At 37.9% G+C, this 24,201-nt stretch overlaps 1 protein-coding gene across 5 annotated transcripts in view; it reads right to left on the bottom strand.

The window, feature by feature from the left end:
• The window catches only part of LOC122628980 (kinesin-like protein CG14535), a 255,776-nt gene that overhangs the window by 27,532 nt on the left and 204,043 nt on the right, over nucleotides 1-24,201 (bottom strand). For all 5 annotated transcript variants that reach the window (XR_006327163.1, XM_043811929.1, XM_043811930.1 and 2 more), the window contains 2 exons: nucleotides 13,888-14,076; nucleotides 1,760-1,853 (listed from right to left, as the gene is read on the bottom strand). Coding sequence is in view for 4 of the 5 variants with exons in the window: in XM_043811929.1 (XP_043667864.1) it covers nucleotides 1,760-1,853; nucleotides 13,888-14,076 (283 nt within the window). In the remaining variant the exon portion in view is untranslated. The remainder of the gene's footprint in view (nucleotides 1-1,759; nucleotides 1,854-13,887; nucleotides 14,077-24,201) is intronic.

Raw genomic sequence — 24,201 nt, 5'->3', positions numbered from 1 at the left:
TACCCTTACTTCAACCCTACACTTCACTCCACTCCACTCCACCCATTTCCGTCTATTCTTGGCTACCTCTAGGAGGTGACTCTTACCCCGTCTTCTTCTTCTTCTTCTCTTTCTTCTTCTTCTTCTTTTTCTTTTTCTCCCTCTCTACTTTCTCTTTTCAAGAAACTTCGTCCCTCTCACCTTCTCTCTTTCTCTCTCTTTCTCATTTTCTTCTTCTTTCTACTTGTGCTACACTGGCACCCTCTCTCATTCCACCTCTCCTTCTCGTCTCCGAGCTCGCATAATCGTGCATTTGCATGCAAATTCGATATCACTACTTAAAATGTAAAACAACCCCGTGCTCTCTCTCTCTCTCGTTTTCTCTTTCTTTCTTTTTCTCTCACTTGGCTCCTCTTCCTTGCAACGTTCCTCTTCTTCTTCGTATTCTTCTTCTTCTTCTTCTTCTCTTGTCTCATCTTTCTCTCTCTCTTTTTTCTTTTTCCCTCTCATGAGTATTCCCATCAAAGTGAATAGAAAAGAGCTTGAAAATGTGAAAAATTGGTGAAAGGAGAAAAGTGTCTTTGGGGAAAATAAATTCCGTTTCTCGAATCATAATCTTCATAGTTTATAATAGTTCCTTACTGTCTCTGTGCGTTATGGAATATGATCTCTTCGAATTAGAAGAGAACGTACGGATTTGGATTTGGATTTCGAAATAAGGAAGAACGTAGATGTTGACGAGAGAGATCGATGGAAGTAGAAGTTGACAAAACTTTCGTGGGAAATTTGGAACGCTAACAGGATTAGTTTGGAGAAACGTTCTCAGGATTATGCATCGACTTCTGATCGGATGTCGAATCGAGTATTCGTGGTTTCGTTATTCGTCTTATTCCCGATTCCCATTATTTTCCAAACTTGTTCAATATCCTTCGTTAAATTCGAATCAAAAATGAATGAATTCTCCTACATTTCATATTGGTTTTATACAAAATTTGACATGTAACAGAACGAAAAATCCATTCGAATCGTTCTAAAGAGAAATCAACTGCATTTTCGAAATTAACTGCAAAGAAAAAAAAAGACGAGAAAACCTATTGAAAAATTAAAATTAAAAGAAAAAGAATCAAAAGAAAAGAACGTGCTATACCTGACACGTGTTCGTATCACGTGTCATAGTTTCTTTTTTGACATCTTTTTTCGCGAATAACAATTGACTTTTATTCTTGCAAGAATGAACACCTACGTTAAAACTAGGAGAAATCATAAATCAAAATATATCGAAAATCATGCGACGTAGATATTATTTCATGTTACATTATACGTATATACATAAATACATACACATATACATATCACTCCAGCTAATCTTCGAAGTGAGAGTCGTTATATAAGGTAGACGTAGTATACAGTAGTATCTCTATGTATGTATGTATATATGTACGTATGTATAGAGCACGTGTCGTGTACTCTTGTAACGTGTACTACGCCGTTGTTCAATGGTCTCTCTTGATTAGACGTTGCCAGCGATGTTTGGGCAAATATTTGTTTACGACTCTCCGAAGATCTATTGTGCTTTGTAAGTGAAAATAAGAAAGTGATGCAAAATTGTATAAAATTTTTTTATAAGATGTTTTAATAAAATTTCGATAAAAAGTAATTATCAGCTAATGATAATTAAATCAAATATAACCCGTTACACGATCGCTTAAGATGATATCAATCGTAATTTCCACTGTATCTTTATCTTATATTTGTTTAACAGAGACGAATTAGAACTTACCCAAACCTGCATGTCCATAACAAAAGAGGCAACCATCCGTTCCATTGATGACAGCGTGAATAACGTCGGTAAGGGCGCTCGAACAGATTTCCGTCTGAAATTAGAATCACCATAAAGTCGAGACACTAAAAAACAGAATATATACATATTCATTCTAAATACGACTAATCTTCTTTAAAATAATCCTACAAATAATCCCAAGTTATCCAGAGTATAACAAAATTCAAATTTCTCAATAACGAAGAAAAATATTCGATTTCCATTAAGAAAAATCGACTGACAAAGAAATGGCTTGTTAAATAAAAATCCCTTTAACATTATAAGTAATAATATTTGGTTGGTCAGAGAATAAGAAGACTTCTTTCTTTTTCTCACGAGAAAAACGAAGAACGAGAGAAAGAGAGAACGACCGAGAGCGAAAGAGAGAGAGAGAGAGAGAGAGAGAGAGAGAGAGAGAGAGAGAGAGAGAGAGAGGTATGAATTTAATTGAATCCACCCCTCATCGTAGCCAGAGCAATCCTCTATGTTTCAAGGAGACGACACGATAGAGGGGACGAGAAGAGAGGAAGGAGATTCGTTCGGAAGAGGCAAAGGAGGAAGAAACTGCGTCATCAGGACACTCGAGGATAATGACGAATCGCGTAAAGTGTTTAAGAAAACGTCTGTAGGACGGTTTAATAAACGCTTGTGAGGCCTTCTCTCTGAAAGGCAACGGAACCAAGCAGGAATAGGGGAAAGGGAGAGTGGGAGGTGGGAGTAGGGGGAAAGCGAGTTGGTGGTGGAGTGTCTTTGTTTGCTTCTAATATATTCATAGCCTGAAAAAGTCTTTTCGTAGCTAAGCTAGAAGAAGAGTGTCTCAACCTCCTCATCTCTCTCTCCCACCCTCTCTCTCTCTCTCTCTCTCTCTCTCTCTCTTTCTCTCTCACGTTTTCCTTCATTTTCTTTTTATTCCACCCCTTAACACGCTTGGGTCGGATCTCAAACGAGAATGCGATAGTATCGAGATTTTAGGAAGGTTGTAAGAAAGAAAGAGAAAGAGACAGAGAGAGTGAGGGTAGCTGGGAAATCGGATGTAACGACTTTTACGTACGATCTGTCGACAGCATCGGGAGTGTTAAGGGAAACGGGAGAAAAAGGGGGAGGGGGTCGTGTGCTGGTAAGAATCGAAAGGGTCCACCATACCGGGGTTTTGCGAATTTCCTCCGGAAGCAGTCGTGAATTTCCTTTGAGCCTGTACCCGATGTGCGTTGAAATCGATCGATATATTGGGACATCGACCGTGTCTACTACTACCATCTCTCTCCTTCATCTTTCTCTTTCTGACGACTATCTTTACTCGACAAATGTTCGAAAGGGAGAATTCAGAAGAGAGAAAGAGAGAACGAACGAAAGGGAAAATAGCCGTACCGCATCGACAAGCCTTCAAAATTGAGAGAGAAGGAGATGGACGAACGTCGATACCTCGACCAAACGAGATTGAAATCTTCCTGGACCAGAGAGAGAAAGAGAGAGAGAGAGAGAGAGAGAGAGAGAGAGAGAGAGAGAGAGAGAGTGACTCGGAATGAGAAAAAGAAGGATGAAAAAAAAGATTCGAGCTGCTGCTGTCGGTACGAGAACGTACCCCGTTGGTTTTGAAGGGACGACGAAAAATAGAAGAAATTTCGAGAATGTCGAGAAAGAAGAAAAATTGTCGATTGAACGTGAGAATACTTTATTATATTTTTTTTTTCACGGGGGAGAAAAAGAGAGTGGAAACGTGTGACCCAATCAAAAGATATTCTTCAAATGACAAACGTTAAAACTATTCGTTAAAAATATTCGAACGAATTCTCTATGCAGGGAAATATCTGATAAACGATACTTATGTAAGTTCTAATTCTAATTACGCTGGAGAAATATTTAAAAATCGCGATATCATAAGGAGCGTGAACGAGAACGATTAAAAAAACTATTTCTATGATATCCGAATGAATATATTGGAAAAATATCTAATATCGACAAATAATAAAAGCGACAAAGATATTCATAATTATAACGGGATCATTAAATATCCAATAAACGATACCTAATTTCTAATTCTAATTATGATGGAGAAATATTTAAAAATCGTGATATTATAAAGAAAGCGAAGGAGAACGATTAAAAAAAATATTTCTATGATATCTGAACGGATCTGTTGGAAAAATATCTAATATCAAGTGATGAAGGCAACAACGACATTCATAATTATAACGGGATCATCCGTAGGGACGTAATGCAAAGCAAACACATTTCGCAGGTAGCTGCACCCTCGAGAGATCCACGGCACTTCCCCTCTTGGAAGCTTCGCGGAGCGACGGCATGACGGTTAATGAAATACGTGACCGAAGCCTCCGTCATAATCTCAAACACTTGATTCCATGCTCGTGCGGTGGGAGAAATTGAGAGAGACAGAGAGAAGGAGAGACAAGGGAGAACGTTTCCACCCTCGTTCTTGTTCTCTCTCTCCCTCTCTCTCTCTCTCTTTAACTCTCACTCTACACGAAAGAGGCTCGTGCTCTCTCACGAACGACGCTGATTTGAAAATTTACATGGCTCGATCGATCAACGTTTTACTCTCGAATTGTCAGTCTTCTTGATCGAAAGAAAACCAGTCTCTTTTTCAACGTATAGATATCAAATGATCGATAAATCGGGATCGTTCGATCGATGAAAATTCGTGATAAACTAAATACCGACGTTTAAAACGATTGAAACGATTGAAACGGTTCAACTATTAATAAATAAAAAGCTACGTTTATAATGAAGATAAAAATTAAGGAAGAAAAAAGGAAAAGGAAGAATGAAAGAAATAAAGAAAGAGAGAGAGAGAGAGAGAGAAAGAGAGAGGAAGAGAAAGAGAAAGCAGATGGACCATGGTGTGACTTACAAACGATTCTTCCTACTGAGCTCGTAGAAAAGCGTGTCGTCGGTTTGGATTCGACTTGCAGGACGCGTTTTGGTAACGCAATATTGGCGAACCAGAGTGGAATACCAATGGCGTCAGGGGTTAGTTCGACTATAGGAGGGAAGAGAGAAAGGAAGAGGGTAGGAAGAGACGATGTTCGAGGTGTGGTTCACCTTCGAACGACGAACGTGGCTTCCATCGTCTCCCTTATTCTTTCATCCCTTCTTCTTATACTAGTTTCTCTCTCTCTCTCTCTTTCTTTTTCTCTTTTCGTCTTTCTTCCACCCTCTGTTACGACGAAATGTAAAACCCGTGTCGAAAGTTCGAAAAGAAGCTGCGACTCGTGGAATTTCTTGTTTCTCGAAGGGTAGAAACGAAAAGAAAGAGAGAAAGAAAGAAAGAGAGACAGAGAGAGACCCTTTTAATGCTTGGAAATAATCGAAAGACATCACCCCACGTAGTGGTAAGCGAATCTCTTAATTTGCAAGTTTCCAGATGTCGAAGAAACGCAAATGTAGGACGAACGTTTTGCTCCTTCATCGTCTTTTCCTCTTTCTCTTTCTCCATTTCTCTATTTCTCCTTTCCCTCTTCTTCCTTCTCTTTTTCCTTTTCGCCATCCAGCGCGAGAAAGCTTCGTATCGCGAGCTCTCGAGCACGAAGCCACTAAATTGAGCGGATCGAGCGAGCGAGCGGAGAATTAAGGAATTACCTTTCTTCGCTCGATTACCATCGCACGCCTTCGTAATCAGCTTTCGCCTTGCGCATAGGCGAAACACGTCTCGCGGACGTTAATGAAACCACGTCTATGGGAGAAAAAAAAAGAAAGCAAAAACGACGGAACGTCGAAGTGGAATATAAAAGCGAATGTGAACTATTCGTTAAATGGGATTCTAGTAATTTTGTTAAGGTAGTTTAAGGATAAATATGACAATGGTTCTTTTTTTAATTTTTTCTTTCCATCCAAAAAATCAAAATTTTTTAATGAAACACGTTATTATCCAAATGATTTTTCAACGCATATGTATAAGAATACTTAATTGATTATCGGAAATTATATATATATATATATATATATATATATATATATATATATATACATGGGATTTAACAAGCGTCAAAATGAATTATACAATCTCTCGAAATTTGTATTACTCGATCGTTTCGACGTATTCAGTGATTTTACGAAACGAATAATTTAAACAGATGTAAGAAAAATTTATTATATCAATTTATCGCTTAACGCACTATATCAATTTAATTTATATAGTGAAAAGAAAAATAATCGCGCTGAAAATTGCCAGGATTTCGTATATACGTATTAAGTATTAAATTAAATTCTTTCACTCCTTATTATTTCATATTAATTATTCAATGTTTATTAATGAATCATTAATAAACATTGTTGAACGAAAAGAAATAATCTTCCGTTAAGACGAACGACTAACTATCGGATCGATTCACGTAAAGTTTACGATGATCTCGTATAGAGAGTATGCGAAAGAGAGTACCTGTGCTTTCTCGAAGATGCAGTTAAATTTGCATATGGATAAGAGAGAGGAGATAGGTTCTTCGTCGTAAACCGCAAAGCGTCTCGACGACGACGAGAAGGATGATTCGACGTTCGTTGAAAAGCGTATCGAAAACAAACACCCTTCCTCCTATCGTAGAAAGAGGGTGCATTCCACCCTCGTCGTCAGTGGTACACGTGGCGAAACATGGCATCGACTGCGCCGGTACTGCTTGTATTGTGTGAGAGTATAGAGGGTGAGAAAGAGAGAGAGAGAGAGAGGGAGAGAAAGAGAGAGAGGAAAACGCACACATAGATATGGACAGGAAATTCCCTTTTCCGGAATTCACGAGTCGATAATTCCAAAAATTGCATGCAATACGGCCGACGTCCGGTTTTCCCTGTCGAAGTTATTACACACTCCGACTGTTATTCGCAGTAATTATAAATAATTTCACGAGGGTAATATCTCTGGTTAATTATTATTCTACAACGATAGATTCGAATTTTTGAAATATCACGAATAGGGATATATATATATATATATATATATATATATATATCTCCATATATATCGTTCACCATATATATATTTCGTTCAAGGAAAATAGAAAAATCACGTGCAAAAAATTGTTTTTCTCTCCTTTTTCCACGAACTCTCCTCGAACAGATAGAAAGAGAAAATTTATTTTCGATGAATTACCTTGCTCCGTCATCTTATCTTAGATTCAACCTTTAAAACATCCACGATACTCTGGTTAACGTATCTAACGTCTGAAAGGGAATTCGTCCCGTCCGGTATACTACGAAATCTTATTCAAAGCTTCCAGAAACGAGTAAAGGTTCGTATATAGAAAAATGAGACTCTCTCTTTTTCTTTCTTTCTCTCTCTCTCTCTTTCTCGAATAGGTAAGTTCACGATTTAAATTGAGAGAAGTCGACGTATCGAACTCGACGAAACGAGAATTTCACTTCGAACGAGACGTTTCCGTTTCCCTCCAACGGGATTGCAAGGCGATAAAACCCGTTGAAATAAATCGAAACGAGTTGAAGAAATATCTTTTAGCAGTTTCGAACGAGCGCCAGAAAGAAGGAGCGAAAGAGAGAGAGAGAGAGAGAAAGAGAAAGAGAGAAAGAGAGAAAATGAAATATAATAGGACAAGAAGAACGATACAAACTAATTTGCGAATCGGATCTCGTTGGTTTTGAAAAAAAATTTCACGATTCCGTATAAAAAGCGAACGCTGAATCTTTCGAACTGAAGCACGTTAAACTACGTGAATAACGAGTTAGTTGAAAAAGTTTTCATCCGCGAGCGACGATTCGCGAAACTACTTCGACACCCGGACGACTTCGGTCGTCCCAATGAACGGGATTTCGAAATGGGATTGAGAATGAAGTGGATGGATCGAGGGGGTTGAGAGGTGATGGGCGGTTGAGGGATAAAAAAAAAGCTCGTCGTCTGTACCGACTATATTCCCCTTTCTCCTCTCCTTCCCTCCCCCCAGGCTAGTAACCACCCCCTACTCTCTCCCACCTAGCAGTCCCCCCTTTGGTTCGTTGTGTCATGAAATATGTCGCGATTTACACGGGAGATTGGCATCATTGGCGCCTAGGGAGTAAACGAGAGTTCCCTCCCGTTATCCTCAAACCCAGCTGCAGATAGACGAGGTGAATCTCTCTCTCTCTCTCTCTCTTTCGCTCTCTTTTTATCTCTATCTATCTCTATCTGTCTCGTCTCTCTCGCTCTTTCTCTCGTTCTATGTACATAGAAATATTCAAAAAGATAGATAGAGACAGATATAAATAAAAAGAAAGAAGGAGAGGAAGAACGTAGTCCAAACCCCCTATAATCGTCATCGTCAATAGGTTCGACCATTTGTCGGATCAAAAAAGCATTTACGAAATCCGTCGAGCAATTCTGAGCATTCGCTATGAACCACAAATCTGTCGATACCCTATTTCTAAAAAAAAAACAACATTTTTCTCATTTATGAAATAAATGTTAAACATGATTCTGAATTATAACTTCCTTTTATATTAGAAACGAATAAAACGAAGTGAAACGAAAAATAAAGAAGAATAGAAAAATGCGTTCTAAAAACGACGTTCTCGAGAGAGAAAGAGAGAGAGAGAGAGAGAGAGGGAAATATTTTTTTAATTAGAAGAAAGTTTTTTATCTATTATAGTTGGAACAAAAGAGAAAATTCTTTTGTATGTAGTAAACAGATTAGTCCGTCCTCTCTCTCTCTCTCTCTCTCTCTCTCTTTCTCTCTCTTTCTCTTTCTCTTTCTCTTTTTCTTTCTCTCGTAGTTCTTTCAAAGGCTAGTCTCGTTTCTGTAATTTGTTCTAACGAAAGGAATTAACTTACGAGAGTTTGTGTACCGGCCAAACCGTTTGTCTCATTTTCGAGAGTTCTCTCATTGGTCAATGAAGAAAACAGTAGAATATTTTTTCTTCTTCCAACACAAAATACTTTCCTTTCTTTTTTCAGTCTGGCGAATAGGAGAAATCACACCTCGGAAGTTTCCAAGGCTAGAGAATTTCTCTTTATCTTTCTTCCTCTCCTTCTCTTCATCTCTCTCTCTCTCTCTCTCTCTCTCTCTCTCTCTCTCTCTCTCTCTCTCTCTCTCTCTCATTCTGGGCAGTACGGCCTTCGAACTTCATCAGCCTCTCCTGACTCCGGTCAAAGCCACGGATTAATATACCGGCACAATATGGAAATCCGCAATTCTAGAAGATAGCGGAGATAGTAGAGATCGGATTCGGTTCAAAATGGGAGAGAGCAAGCAAGAGGAGGAAACGTGGAAGAGAGACGAAGAGGATCGCATTGTGCCAGGAGCCCGTATGATTGGTTTTCAGATTACGCTGCGTCTACCGTAGAACGGACGTGCTTGTCCGTCTCTCTGTCTCTCTCTCGCTCTCTCTCTCTCTCTCTCTCTCTCTCTCTCTCTCTCGTATTTACTCCCTCCCTTCATCTCCATCGCTATCTGCGATTAAGCTTATTTGATGGTACCATCTAGATATCTCGATCTTCGATCGACGTCAAAACCGAGTCCTTTGATCACAGGTCCTGTTCTTTTTTCTTTCTTTTCTCTCTCTATTTCTTCTTTTTTTTGTTCTTTTTTTTTTTTTTTTTTTTTTTTTTATAAGAGACATCCACCGTGATATCATATTCGTGAAATAATAAAAAGAAATTGAATCTCGTTTCGAGGAACTGATCGATAAAGAAATCTCGTCTAAGGACGACGAGTTTTATCAACATTTATCGTTGATATATATAAGCACACATATATATACATACACATATATATATATATATAAACATATATATACATCACATATGCAGAAATATATCATATGTAAAATTAGGTGAAAAAGAGGAAGAGGGTAAAGAGAGAAGAGTAGGAGTGGAGCAAAACGTGAAGGTTATCGGTCTCGCAGGGCTTCTCGTTCAATCAGTATTCGCTATCAAATGAGCAATAGATCGGAGGCACGTAGCTCCGTAGTCGTGGCACGAGTGAGAAGAGAAAAGGGGAGTGGAAGGGTAAAGGGTGGGATAGAGGGGTTGGCTCTCACGGAGACTCACACGCAAGCGCATTTCAGGTGATGCACACAGACGCACGTTCGCATAATCCACAGCGTGACTATTAGTCGTAAGTCAATAATAAAGCCCTTGTCCGGACGGAGGCATAATGGCTCCAGTGAATTATCCTAGGCAGGGTGCATTGTCCTGTAGGATCGCCGCCGGGAATGGAATTGTCAGCCTACTATAGTCGCTATTCGAGACGCTTATGCGTCTATCTTTGTCCTAAGCGTGCATCTGTATATGTGCGGTCACGTTTGTCTGTATATGTATATAGTACTACTTGCACGAGAAGCAGATCTCCAAGCGAATGCGAATGCGAACGTGAACGTGAACGTGAACGTGAACGTGAACGTGAACGTGAACGTGAACGTGAACGGTGCTCCGAGTAATTGAGACGGATGTTCGATTAATTCGGTCGGGATTCATTTATGCACATGGCTATTGGCAGAACTCTCTATGTGTGTTAGCTTTCGAAGGTACACAACATTTAAGAACATGAAAGAACCCAATTAACACGTTTTTCGTATTAGTGACGTAATCTTCGTTCGTATTTAATCGTAAGTTTAACAAATCGTAATCGTTCGAATCTGTAACTTGGCATTCGTTTGATCTGTAACCAAAGGTTAATGCACATTGATCGTGAATAAACAATGAATTTGATTGAGAACGAACGATCTAATCTCGTCTGACCTAACGACGTACAAACTCGTATAAGTTGATTCGATTTAAAAGCTCGTCTTTCTGTCTTTCTTTCCTTTTTTTCTTCTTTTTCTTTGATTTTCTATACAACTTAGAGGAAAGAACTTCTTTCAAAGGAAATCCCTTTCCCTTTTTTACTATCTCTTCTAGCTTTCTTGAAAAGGAATATGGGAGTTGAGGAACAAGGATAGAACACGTTCGATGTGTATCTAGGTTCACGTATCCGTTCTTACATAATTTACGAGAGTATCGCACAACTTGCGTGTCCTTGACAGCTAGGAGAGATGCGGGTTGTCTCGTATAATAATCCTACGACGGAATATCGAATGTCCGTCGTAGACCAATGGCTTATCGCTTAACGGTCCATCTCTTTTCTCGAATTCGATAATCTAATTATATCCGATCGAGTATTTCGTACTACATATATAACTTTATATAATGAACAATTATATATAATATATTCGTTTGAATGAATTGAAACATATACGTCACGGTGACAAATAGGTAAATAAAGTGTAACGAACGAGATATAAACGACTTAGAATCACAATGATATGTCACATAGCGACCGTTTAACGATCATTAAACTCCATCCGGTCCCCTTTTATTGTTACTGACCGACTTTGAAAATATCACTCCCGCGAGATTACCGTGTCAAGGTAAGCGAGATCTACAGAGAGATACACACGTTCCCGTTAAACATAATATCAGTCGAGTTAATAATCCCTTTAGCATAATCAGATCAATTCCAATTTCCTGCTTTTTCGAATAAATCATAACTCCGATGGCGTTAGACTTTTTTTATTAGGAATAAAATAAAACATGTCGAGATATCTAACGTCTAGATTTTTCCTAACTCTGGAAATTCTCTGGAATCACGACGAATCGATTTTGACGGCGAACGGACCGTGAACTTTTGAAAAGACGTCGGAATATAACGCTGTTTGAAGATGAACAGGCCGGGCGATCTGTCGGTTGTAGCTCTTAAAAAATTCAGTCGAACCTGCGTTGAGCCAACTAGAGAGATAGGGGTAGAGACAGAAAGAGAAAGATAGAGAGAGAGAGAGAGAGAGAAAGAGTGAGAGTGAAAGAGAGGGTAAAGGTCCCGGAGGACGTAGGACCCGTACCATTCTCATGTACTTTTACTCCACTGTCGTCTCTCATCCCCCATGGTGAGCCTGAAGTCCAGCCTCCGGCACGCTCGTATTCCGGAATCACCGGTACCGACGTATACAGAGAGAAAGAGAGAGTAAAAAAAAAGAAAAAGGGAGGAACTATGGAGGGAAACACAGAGACGCGGCGAAAAGAGAAAGAGCCCATTGTGTTTTTCGATGGCAATCGGCTAAAGCCGGATGGACGTTTGATCGAATCAAACGATTGGTTTCTATGGTTCTTCTAAACACGAACACCGAAACGGTCAGGAACGTAGAGAATTTGGAAAGTGGAAAAAGGGGTAGAAAGGGAAAGGGAAAGAGAGACAGAGTACAGAGAAAGAGAAAGAGAGAGAAAACGCTCGGCTAGTCCCTCGAGAACTCTCGTTGTCGTCGACTGATACCAAAGAGAGAAAAAGAGAGAGAAGGAGAGAACATAGTTCATGGATATAGAGAGAAGGAAGAGAGAAACAGAAAGAGAGACAGGCAGAGAGGCAAAGAGAGAGAGAGAGAGAGAGAGAGAGAGAGAGAGAACATAGAGATATTGCCGGGGTAAAGCCGAGTAGCTCTGAGCTCATTTGAATCCAACGCTCGGTAATGTCCTTAGGGAGCATTGGAATATCGAAATATATCGAGATACAACCACCGAAGTACTCTCTCTATCTCTCTCTCTCTCTCTCTCTCTCTGTTTTTTTCTGTCTCTCTTTGCTTCTATCTTTCTCTTTTGCATAGCATTCTAAACACGCAGTTCTATCTCTTTTATTCTTCGCGATTGCAAATAACAAAGTTCGACGAATCTCCTCTTTGTAAGAGATAAAAAAGAATTCGTTCTTTCCTTATCAAAGTCTCACCCTCCTTCCTCTACCCTACTCCATCCTCACTACTTACGAAGTTAAGATATCGAAAAGAAAAAGAAAGAGATAGAGATAGAGAGACAGAGAAAGACAGACAGACAGACAGAGAGAGAGAGAGAGAGAGAGAGACACAGAGAGAGAGAGAGAGAGAGACACAGAGAGAGAGAGAGAGAGAGAGAAAGAACATTTCAACGGAAGGGCTAAACTTTCGAATGATTAGAAAGTGGAAATCAGGTAAAAGATCGGCATCGTTACCTGACTGGTCTCACGAACGGTAGAATTACTTCGAGTTGTATGTTGAAGGAGAGAAGGAAGCAAGGAAGGAAAGAGAGAGAGAGAGAATAAGTGAGAGAAAGAGAAATAGAGAGAGAGAGAGAGATAGAGACAGAGAGAGAGAAAGAGAGAGAGAGTGAGAAGGAGTCTCGAGCAAAGAGCAACACTTGCCTGAGGGGATGGATTTTCCTGTCGGAGGTGGAGTTTAGAGGTCGGGAAATTAGTTTAGTTATGCGCCCGGCAGGGACGTCTCTCGCGTTTCTCGGATGAACGTAAGTCGTCGACGAGGCACGTACACCTCTCATCTTTGGCTCTGTCTCTTTCTCTCACTCTCACTCTCACTCTCTCTCTTACTCTTACTCTCTCTCTCTCTCTCTCTCTCTCTCTCTATGTCTCTCTTTCTCTTTCTCTTTCTCTCTAGTTTCTGCCTGTATCTTGAACGTTCGAGGTCATTCGAGGTCGTTGAAGAATCGAGAATGTGAGAGGAGAGAACGAGAGAAATCTTTGTAAGAAAACGAATGAAGAGAAAACGAGAGGAAATTTCTTTTAAAGGGGATAGAAAGAAGAAAAAGAATGAAAAAGGAGAGATAGAGTGAGAGAAATAAAGATTCGTCGCAAACAAGTTTAACTAGCGTCGATGTTAACGTTCGTACTTATAAGAGGGAACGTCAAGAGGATACTTCTAAGATCGAGAATCCATTTTGTTTCCTCTTGGACAGATTCTCAAGAAATTATCCTTTTCTTGTTCGTCGTAACAACGTCGATTGCTTTCTTTCGTACTTAAGAAACGAAGAAAATGGAAGATTCTTCATCCTGAAAAACTTCCTTTCTTTCCTACTTTTTTCCTACATTTTTCCTTCTCTTTCTCTTTAATTTTTTTCTCTTCTTTCTTTCTTCTCTCCTTTTTTTTTTCTTTCCTTATCATATTTTCTTGCAGATGGTACCCGCTTTATAGAATTTTTCATTTTCTTTTTCTTTTCTAATTATATTAAATGTATTTAATATTATTAAGCTTGACAATGGGAAAAGAATTGAATTGTTAGGAATGGAAGATATGTTTTTTATATTACATTTATAGAAAAACGTGAGCTTGCAGATTACGAATTTTTATTTTAACGAGTCGCCTACCTGAGAATCTTCCTCCGTGAATATAGCATCGAATGCAAACATCTTCGGTGCTGCTACGGTTGGCCTACGATCTTCAGCCGAGGAAGATTGACCAGATGCTGGATCCACCAAAGTCACTTGCTTCTTACGTTTATCGGCGTTAAAGAAACTACCACCGTCCCCTGGGGACACCCTAAGCATGACTTTCACCTGAAACACAGATCGTAAATTAAATTTTTAATATCTCTTCTATAATAAGAAATAAATTCCTATTAATTATATATTCCAAAATATGATAAATAAGAATAAAGATTTTTAATATAAAAATGTTAATGTAATAAATTGTGAATCGTAATAGTATAATATTTCCTTTTTTTGCTTTCTTTCTTTAATTCCCATAACTGCATTAACGTTATTAATATTTCTCTCTCCCTCTCTCTCTCTCTCTCTCTCTCTCTCTCTCTCTCTCTCTCAAGAAAGAAAGAAAGAAAGAAAGAAATTTGCAATTCCTCGATTTATAACTATTCAATTCTCGTTACGAATAAATCGAAAACTTTTCTCACGTTATGGAAATAATCCGTACTCGATTGTTTGAATTATCTCGTTGCGAAAATTATTTCTCGACGGATAGTTTCGTTCCAGAAGTAGATAATTGTCGCTTATAAAATTACGAGATAGCGTGTGTGTCTGTGTGTCTCTGCGCACGTGTGTGTGTGTGTCTCCGTGTTAATCGAGCACGGTCGATGAACGAACGACTTTGCCCTCGGAACTACGATATTTACGCGACAGAATTATTAGTTAATAAAGTTTCACGAGGGAAATAAAAGTCCCAGGAATATAGGAAACATACGTACTATGTAGATACGTAGATATTTTTACGAGTTATACGTCGTACATTGACCTATCGACTTTATTCGGTGAAAATTATTTTTGAATCCGGCCAGGAGAATCCGATAATTAAGTTCTCGTTCGATGCACCATACCTCAGTTCCTTAACCCCGTGTGTATAGCCCTGATAGAAAATTATTCATCATTTCCACGAATAGTCGAGTAACGATCTCATTTATAAACATAATACGATAAACTCATACTAATTATTGATAAATTTCCGACTAATGCATCCTGAAATACACTCGTTATCGAGTCGAATCAAAAGACTTTCCGTAATTAAATTATTTCGACGATCGTTTTAATTAGTACCTGTTAATTTAATCGTCAAATACGAATTTTAACACGCATCGTTGCTAGAAGAACATTTTATACGTCTCTGACTTTATATATTCTAGTCCAACGAATTTGGTAACGACCCTCGATAAACCGGAAATCGATAATTACGCTTGGCACTTACTTTTCATACGACACATCGAGACGAAGCAATTAAACATTCGTTAAACTCGTTTTGTTGAAGCTCCTAATACTGATTCTACTTAACATCGAACTATGTTTCTCTCTTCTTTGTCTCTCTCTCTCTCTCTCTCTCTCTCTCTCTCTCTCTCTCTCTCTCTCTCTCTCTCTCTCTCATCATGCAAGACAGATCTTCATGGTTGATAGGAAATCCGCAACAATTAGTACGAGCCATTAGACGGGCGATTGCGTTTCAAACGTTAAATTATCCTGCATTATCAATGTGTCTTACGTCAATTCCACAGTTGATTTTCACTGTAATTACGTACGCAACACGAAAGAAAGAGAGAGAGAGAGAGAGATAGAGAGAGAGAGCAAGAGAGAGAGAGAGAGAGAGAGAGAATCTTCTATCTTATTCTCTATTTGTCTTTCTATCTATTCTCGAAACGGCAGGCAACGCGAGTATTAGCTCTGTAACCAGAGAGATCGATAACGTCAGACGTTAGATAGACGTCCGAGAATAGGAAGCTAATTAAGCATACTCCAATGCAATTGTGTGAAAATTACCAGAATCGACAACTGATTAGCTTTACGAGATCTCTCCCTCCCTCTCTCTCTCTCTTCCTCTCTATTGAATTTTCGAACTCAGGAATAATTTCTATAGATGGTTGGGCCTATTTCCACTATAATTTCATTGCTATATTTAGTATAAAATAATATTTCTATCATTGAACGCAATTTACAATCGTTTACTATTTCTATTCGTTTATAATTAAATTCTTCGACGTGTTAAAGATTTTAATAAGCGAATGAACAAATTTTAATTCCGATTGTCAAGGCATGAACGAAATAAAAGTCGAAAATTCGTCATTCCCTTCCTTCCTTTTTTCATTTCCCACAATTCATACCTATTCGCACATGTTCACGTAGATCCTAGCAAATCAAGATCTTCCCAAACAGAACAGAACGTACCCGTACGTACCTACATACTTGTACATCCGTACATACATACATACATACATACATACATATGTTCGTACATATATACATACATAGATAGACGCATAGGTACGTACATATATACATACGTATGTACGCCCATCGGATGAATTTGATTATTTCAGGAAACGATCGAGAACGAATGGTGCTGGCGTGTGTCGGAGAGCGAGAAGAATGTGCATCGATGCATTATTAAAACGTCATCACGGAGATCGATGTAGTCTGTACCGCGTGCGGTCTGATGCGCGGTGCACCAGTTCGTCCGTCTGTCTGTCCAGGAAATTGGGTTTGGAGATTTCGTTCAGATTGCGGTGCACGTTCTATCTTTTGCATGCGGGACGATCATGTAGTAGTTGTATGTGGACACACAAGACTACTGTATATACATATATACGAACAGGCATACATACGTACGTACATACATACATGTGTATATATATATTATATATTATATATATATATTATATATATATATATTATATATATGTGTGTAGATAGAAAGAGAGAGAAAGGAGAATAGAGACGAAGGGACGAATCAGGATTTCTTCCCTTTTCCACTCCCTCTATCTCTCTACGAAGTGGTTTCGCGAAAAGACCGAGTGGTACTGATCGGGCGACCGGAAATAAAATGGCTCCCTTCCAGTCTTATTGGAAAAACTCTGCATATCAATCGATTTGCTCTCGTTCTCCCTAACGTTCCGGTCCTTTCCTCTCCTCTTCTCTCCTACCTTCCCTTCTTTTCTCTTCTCTTTTTTTTTCTCATTCTTTTTAACCTTTTTCACTTCGAAGTCCTTCTTCTCTTACTTCTTCTTGGACAAGCTTTCTTTTCTTTCGATTCGTCTATAGTTTCACACAGAGTCAAGGGAATCACTCACTCTCTCTCTCATATATATATATATAAAACACTGTTCGATAATCAAGAAAAATTTTCAAACTCGAAATGATTAAAAAATGTTAATATCAAATATCATTAAATTGACAATAAATTTAACTAGACCATTGATTTGTAAGAAATTTATTCCCTTTCGTAATCCATAATCGTAAAATATAATATGATCGTTTGAAAATAAATTTGAGACATGAGAAACATAACTTAACATTATTATTTTATGAATCTCGATAAACTATTCGAAAATTTCATAACCGACCGCTATAGAATTTCATAACTCCAGTGAATCCGTAACCATCAAACTTTGACCAACTGTGTCCGGCCTTTCGAAGAGAATAGAAGGTTTACCGACGCGCACGACGAATTTATGTGTCCTTCCCGCGAGTTATGAAGCTTCCTGAGTTTACGCGTTCATTCACGAATTAATTAACCCGCGGTGGTCCACCGCGGCAAGTTCTCCGACTAATTCCATGGTGAATCTCGCGACTAAGCCCTTCGTAAGTAAATTAACGGATAAGTGCATATCTGTAATCTCTCGCAATATGAAAATACTATTTGATGTGAATGTATGTATGCGCATATTTGTACATACGTATGTACAAACGATTGCGTTAAAGACACGAATAAATTTCATTGGAAAGGATTCAATCATTTTTAACTTAATTTTTATCAATCTACGCGATATAACTTTATCTTAATATAACGTAAACGTATATACGATCATACGAATAAATTTGATTTGAAAGAAATGTATGTAGATTCATATTTTTATGTTTCTTTTTTTAACCGTGGCCGCTGTATGCACTGTATGCATGCCGTGAATGTTTTATATTAATATTTTATTTCATATTTTATATTTCACAATATATATATATATATATATATATATATATAATATTTTATATCACTATCTAATTTATTTTTAATGCGTGTAAATATCGTCATAAAAAACAAAAAAGACAAGAACAAATATCTTGATTAAACAAATCTACGAATCATGTCGTAACTCACATTTTTTAACTTAACATTTTCATATAGAATCTGAAATATACGTAAACATAACGAATAAAATTTTCCTCTGGTTGTTATTTTTGCAACGAAATTTTCTTACTGCTTTCATCTCCATCGTTTATTAAAATGAACGCCAGAGAAACATAAAAAGAAAAAAGGAAATATCCTAATTTCGTAATTGAGAACAGGAATGTTATTGATCGGACCGAATATAAGTTAACTTGACCGAAGTCTTGATTGAAGTTCTTCGTAAATATGCAAATTTTTCATCTCGATCGATATGTTTGTTCAACTAATTTCCTTCTGACTTCTTACAACGTAGTACGTTTCTCGTATAAAACTCACAAATAAACCGAAACGAATTGTAAAATAATTAGAAGAGAATATCTAACAAAAATATATAAATGAATGAATGAATGAATGAGAAAGATGGTTTCGAAATTCTCAATTCTCTAATTTCGTTAATTAATGTTATTAGAATACAAATTAAGAAGTAAGAGAAGAATGCATATAACCATATCGAAATTATTAAGAAGTAAACGAAAGGTACAAAGTAGAAAGAAAGGAAAGATTTGATTTCGTAGTTCGTTAATCCAAGAAACTTCCGTTACGGAACCTCACCCTCCAACGAAATCTCGCTTCTCTCGCGAGAGAAGCTTTGCGAGTAACACCTCCTTCATTTGCATAAGTCTCGAATTCATTTACCGGGTTAGGATTATTTACTCGTAACTCGTTTACTTCGCAATAACACGAGCTCGGTCTGTCGCTTTTACAGACAAATAGAGAGAAAAAGGGATAAGGATGATAACTGGAAGAGAGAAAGAGAGAGAGAGAGAGAGAGAGAGAGAGAGAGAGAGAGAGAGAGAGAGAGGGAGAAAGAGAGAATATTCCACGTACATAATTTTGTACATTGCAAATAAAATAAAAAAAACTAGTATAAAGAAGTAGTAAAAGTATTATAAAAGGGGAAACAGAAATAAGAATAATTATATCTATAAAATATCTACGAATACCGATACACTAACAATCCGTAAACCATTGAAGAACTTCAAAATGAAATTTGACGTCGACGCTGGTGCAATTATTTGAGGATGTAATAAAAAGTCTAATAAAAGAAAAAGTTTGCTATCTTGCAAAACTAATTATCAATTCTATCGCTATTCAGTTTCGTATATAATACTTACGTATATAATTACAGAACATTTCTTTTAATTTAAATATTTTATATAAAATAAAAATTGTTCAGTAATTCTCTCTCCCTCTCTCTCTCTCTCTCTCCCTCTCTCTCTCTCTCTCTTCCTCTCCCTTTCTCTCTATTACAAAAAAAAAACTCGATAATATTGAATTATAGTACACCTAAGTATAATGAAAAATAATATATTTTGAAAATTTACGATAGATTAGACTTAGTGTAAGATTGAAAAAGAGAGGGGGAGAAAGAGAGAGAGAGACAGGGAGAAAAAGAAAGAGAGAAAGAAAGAAAGACAGACAGAGAGAGAGAGAGAGAGAGAAAGAGAGAGAGAGAGAAAGAGAGAGATAACGGATGCGTCGGTCGGCAGGGCGTTAATTCGACGTGGCAATTTCTCCGCTTACACTTCGTGTGGTTCCGGAAGTGGCCTCCTACGCCGGAAGACCCGGTACTAATACTTCAACGTCGAAAGATGGAGGATGAGAGGTACGAAGTGAAGGAAGGACGATGGTGTATAGGGAGAGAGAAAGAGAGAGAGAGAGGTAGAGAAAGATATAGGGAAAGAAAGAGAGAGAGAGAGAGAGAGAGAGAGAGAGAGAGAGAGGGAGAGAGGGAGAGAGAAAGAGATAGAACTAGTGGTACACACAGGACACGGCTTCCCTCGGCGGACGTTTAAAGTGTATAAATGTTTTATGGCGGTGCTCGTCCAGCAGGCATTATCCACCAATTTACGATCGGCCAGACAGTCTCTCTATCTCTTTCTCTTTCTCTTTCCCTCAGACTGAACTTGCACGTGCACGTGCACAACCAGTTCGCGAACAGGTCGTTATAAACGCGCAAGGATAGCCTCCCTATAAAGTTCGATATAAATTCGTATTTGCCCTTAAGCCGAACGATTCACCCTTACTACCAGGACAGTAGCGCATCGAATTCAATGAAAAATATGCCCTTCACGTAGAAAATACTGTTAACTTTATCGATGATGATGTTATGAAAAGAAAAGGAAAGAAAAGGAAAGCAAAAAAAAAATGAAAAGGAGAAGAAAGAAAAAAGAAAAGGAGAAAAAAGAAAAGAAAGGGAAAGAAAAGAAAATGAAGTTTTGGTAAAAGTGCAAACACCTGCTGTGTTGTTCCTATATACGATGAAATATCCGATCGTAAATGTTATTTTTCGTCGATGTCATGAAAAGCCTTAAGAAACGAGAGGAAAAATATTATCGATGGTACGCCATAGTTCGTCGATATTCGTCGATTTTTCTTTTTTTTTTTGTCTCTTAGATACAAATTTCGAAGAGGATGAAAAAAGGAATATTTTATACTTTGGAAGAAAATTAGAAGAACAAAAAAGAAAACAAAAAAGAAAAAGGCGAGCAAAATAATTTCATATTTATAATATTACTTGTTCGATTAGTACTCGGTATTAAAAATCGATAGTAACGAGATATTACGAACGATTTAGAGCAAAAATATACTATCTAAATTTTCTCTTCTGAGAGTCTAAGAACGTAGACGTAAATGGGCGATGGAAATTAATCGAAATACGCTTGGATCTTGTGTCTGGGGAGTGGCTGAAGAGAAGAGAAGAGAAGAGAAGAGAAGAGAAGAGAAGAGAAGAGAAGAGAAGAGAAGAGAAGAGAAGAGAAGAGAAGAGAAGAGAAGAGAAGAGAAGAGAAGAGAAGAGAAGAGGGAGAGAGAGGAGGGGTTGCTGCGGTATGCCACGATCTTGTCTATATACCGTGCCTTGTCTGCATAGACTTGACCGTATCCGGTCGAATCCTAACAGACGACATGCCCGAGGGTATCTAACATCCCGAACGAAGTTCGTCAAAGGGATCGTGACGTGTTTCTACATCTGCTCTTTCCATCTCTCTCTCTTTCTCTTACTCTTTCTCTTTCTCTCTCTTTCTCTTTCATACATAGATATAAACACACGTATACATGTACATTGGCATCGATTCAGTTTCATCTCCGACTCCCTTTGAACAGATCGATGGGTTGATCCTCTGATCGAGGATGGTTTAAATAATCATCGTCTAAGGTCGAAAGTGCGGTTATCCGATAACAACTCCCCCTCGTTAAAGCGGTAATAACGAAGTAGATGGAAATGCCTCGGGATGAAACTCCTAGTCGATCGAACGAAAGCATATAAACCTTTAAGGGATATTCGTTTTCTTTTTTTTCTTCTTCCTCTCTTTTCTATCTAGATTTTTCAACGATTATCAAAATCTTCTTTTTCTTTTTCTTTCTTTTACGTTTATTTCCAAAATTATATTAAAAGTGTCAGTCAGAGCGAGTCGTGATTAATTTAAACGGAAATCAATAATCGCAGATTTATTCAAGACATTAGAGATCTTTCTTACAGATAAAAAAAAAGAGAGAGAGAGAGAGAGAAAAGAAAAAGAACGAATTCCCATCGACTCAAGCAAAGCTTCGAGTTAAATAATGATAAAATAAATATGACCGTAGGTCGATCTTGCGACTGAAAATTTCGTGGTTTGAAATTCTCTCGCGTGAAAGTACAATTTTCACGAACGCAAGCGGAAAACGAATATTTCGGGAAGCGAGTAAACGAGAGGGAGTGAAAGGAAAGAGAGATAGAGATAGAGATAGAAAGAGAGAGAGAGAGAGAGAGAGAGAGAGAGAGAGAGAGAGAGAGAGAGATTTTATCGAGCTGTCGACGACGAGCGTAATATGGCACGGCACCGTTCCCAACCAAATTTTCTTGCACCGCGCTCAATTGCAACTTTATCGAATCGTGACGCGGTTTATGACAACGACTACGACGATGATATCGAGATGAGAGGATGGACGAACGTACGAACGAGGCAATCTCGGCGAAACCATACAATTGACCACCGGTTACCACCACCAATGGTATTTCGATGGTTAATAAATTGGTGTTTGTAAATATCAACAACAATTTTCATCGATCCTCTTCTCCCTCTTGTTCTTCTTCTCTTTCTCTTTTTCTCTCTTTCCATCTTTTATTGTTTTCAATATCAATCAATTTCATCAAAAAGTTTATTATTAAAAATTATATCAGATCAGATAATTCTATTGTAAATGTAAAGATTTTGACCATTATAAAAATAATTCAAAGAAAAAAGAGAAATATAGGTTTAATATGCTTGCAAATATAATTTAATTTGTTTTAAGATATATAGTAACGTGACAAACAATTTGTCAGAATAATAATAATAATAATAATAATAATAATAGTAAAAATAATAATAATAAGAATAGTGAAGAAAGCGTTTCAATTTTATAATTCGAAATCTCCTCGAAATCTGATCGAATTAAAACCCTTTTACATTTTATATTTTCGTATCCAACGTAATTAACTGATCGAGAGAAGTTAAATTACAATTCGTTGGAGAAGGAAGAACGATTCGATGGGGCAACGAGATAATCGTTTAGAGAAGTTTATCCGCGAGGACTATCGCGAAACGTATCTGAAATATCCGGCCTTCGGGCGAGTGGAAGAGCATACTAGAAGCATAGTAAGCGAAAGGGAAGGGAAGATTTCCTTCGTGGAATTTATGCCACGATAGAGCGCTCCAGGCGATTCGAACGAAATTTGCGTCATGAAATAGGTCAGAGCGATATTTTCCCATCTTTTCTCTGTCTCTTTCTATTTCTCACATGCAAACAAACATTTCCAACCCTTCTGTTACATTGTTACGATTTTCAACTTCAAGTTTTCGACAACGATGTTAACAATCTTTTGTAAAATCACTGAAAAAGTTTTACAAACAGAATTTATCGAGTTTTAAAACCCTTCACGACGTGTAACGGTAACGATTGTGAAAATTAAAAACAGCAACAAAATAAATACAAGAAAGGGGAAATAATAAAAAAGAAAATAAAAAAAAATAAAAATAAAAATAAAAAAGAGAGAGAGAGAGAGAGAGAGAGAGAGAAGAGTGAAAAAGCGAAGAGATACTCACTGTGTTTGTCGTTAGGTGCGCTCTTCGCACGAAACACTATAAAACGCAAGTACTTTATTGTCGCTGACAGCAGTGTTTGTAAAAACAAACCCCATGGAGGGCGTTCGTCTGGCTTATGCATACTCGACTAAAACATTTATTATTGATGGTAGCAGAAGTCGGCATCTTCCTTTTTTTCTTTTTTCCACTTTTATTATTATTATTTTTTCATTCGGTTTTATAAGAATTCTACGAGTATAAAATATCGAAAGAAAATAAATCGATTAAAATCGAGACAATTTATCGGTATAACATACATATCTCTATTTCATAAGAAACGATCAACGATTATAATAAAGGTGAAATAAAATAATATTTCGCAACATTCTTCATTTATTCGTCATTTTTTTAAATGAGAAAGTAAAAAAGAATAAAAAACAGATAAATGAAGAAATATATAAGAAATTCATATTTAGATATAGAAATTCAACTAACTAACCGCAAAACTCGCTCGTTTAATCGTCCTCCCTTGCATACCTTCGTAACACTTAACACATTCCGCCACGTCGTTTATTTCCCGCTCATACGCGTAGAATTTGACGATCAAGTAGGAAGGCACGAGAGACGGCGTGATAACGCAGCGTTCACCAACCCTTGTTGTGTAAGGCGATACTTCCGTGGTTGTCTCGTCTGGAGCACGAAAGAGAAAGAGAGAGAGAGAGAGAGAGAGAGAGAGAGACAGAGTGCACTAGAGAAACCGAGTAAGTGAGAGAGAGAAAGAGAGAGAGAGAGAGAGAGAGAGAGAGAGCAGAGAGAGACGAAGCAAAGCAAGGGGGTTAGGTATTCGCGAAAGGGTGGCCTCGCTTAGAGGGTTGCTAGTCAAGTGTATGATAGTGTGTCGAGCAAGAGCGTGCCACACGCTACTTTAGGCTGCTTCGAGCAACGCTTCTATCCATATACGCGTATAGCAAACAACAA

Source organism: Vespula pensylvanica, chromosome 4 (assembly GCF_014466175.1).
Source record: "Vespula pensylvanica isolate Volc-1 chromosome 4, ASM1446617v1, whole genome shotgun sequence".
Lineage (NCBI taxonomy): Eukaryota > Metazoa > Arthropoda > Insecta > Hymenoptera > Vespidae > Vespula > Vespula pensylvanica.
This window is presented reverse-complemented; position numbering and strand designations above follow the sequence as displayed.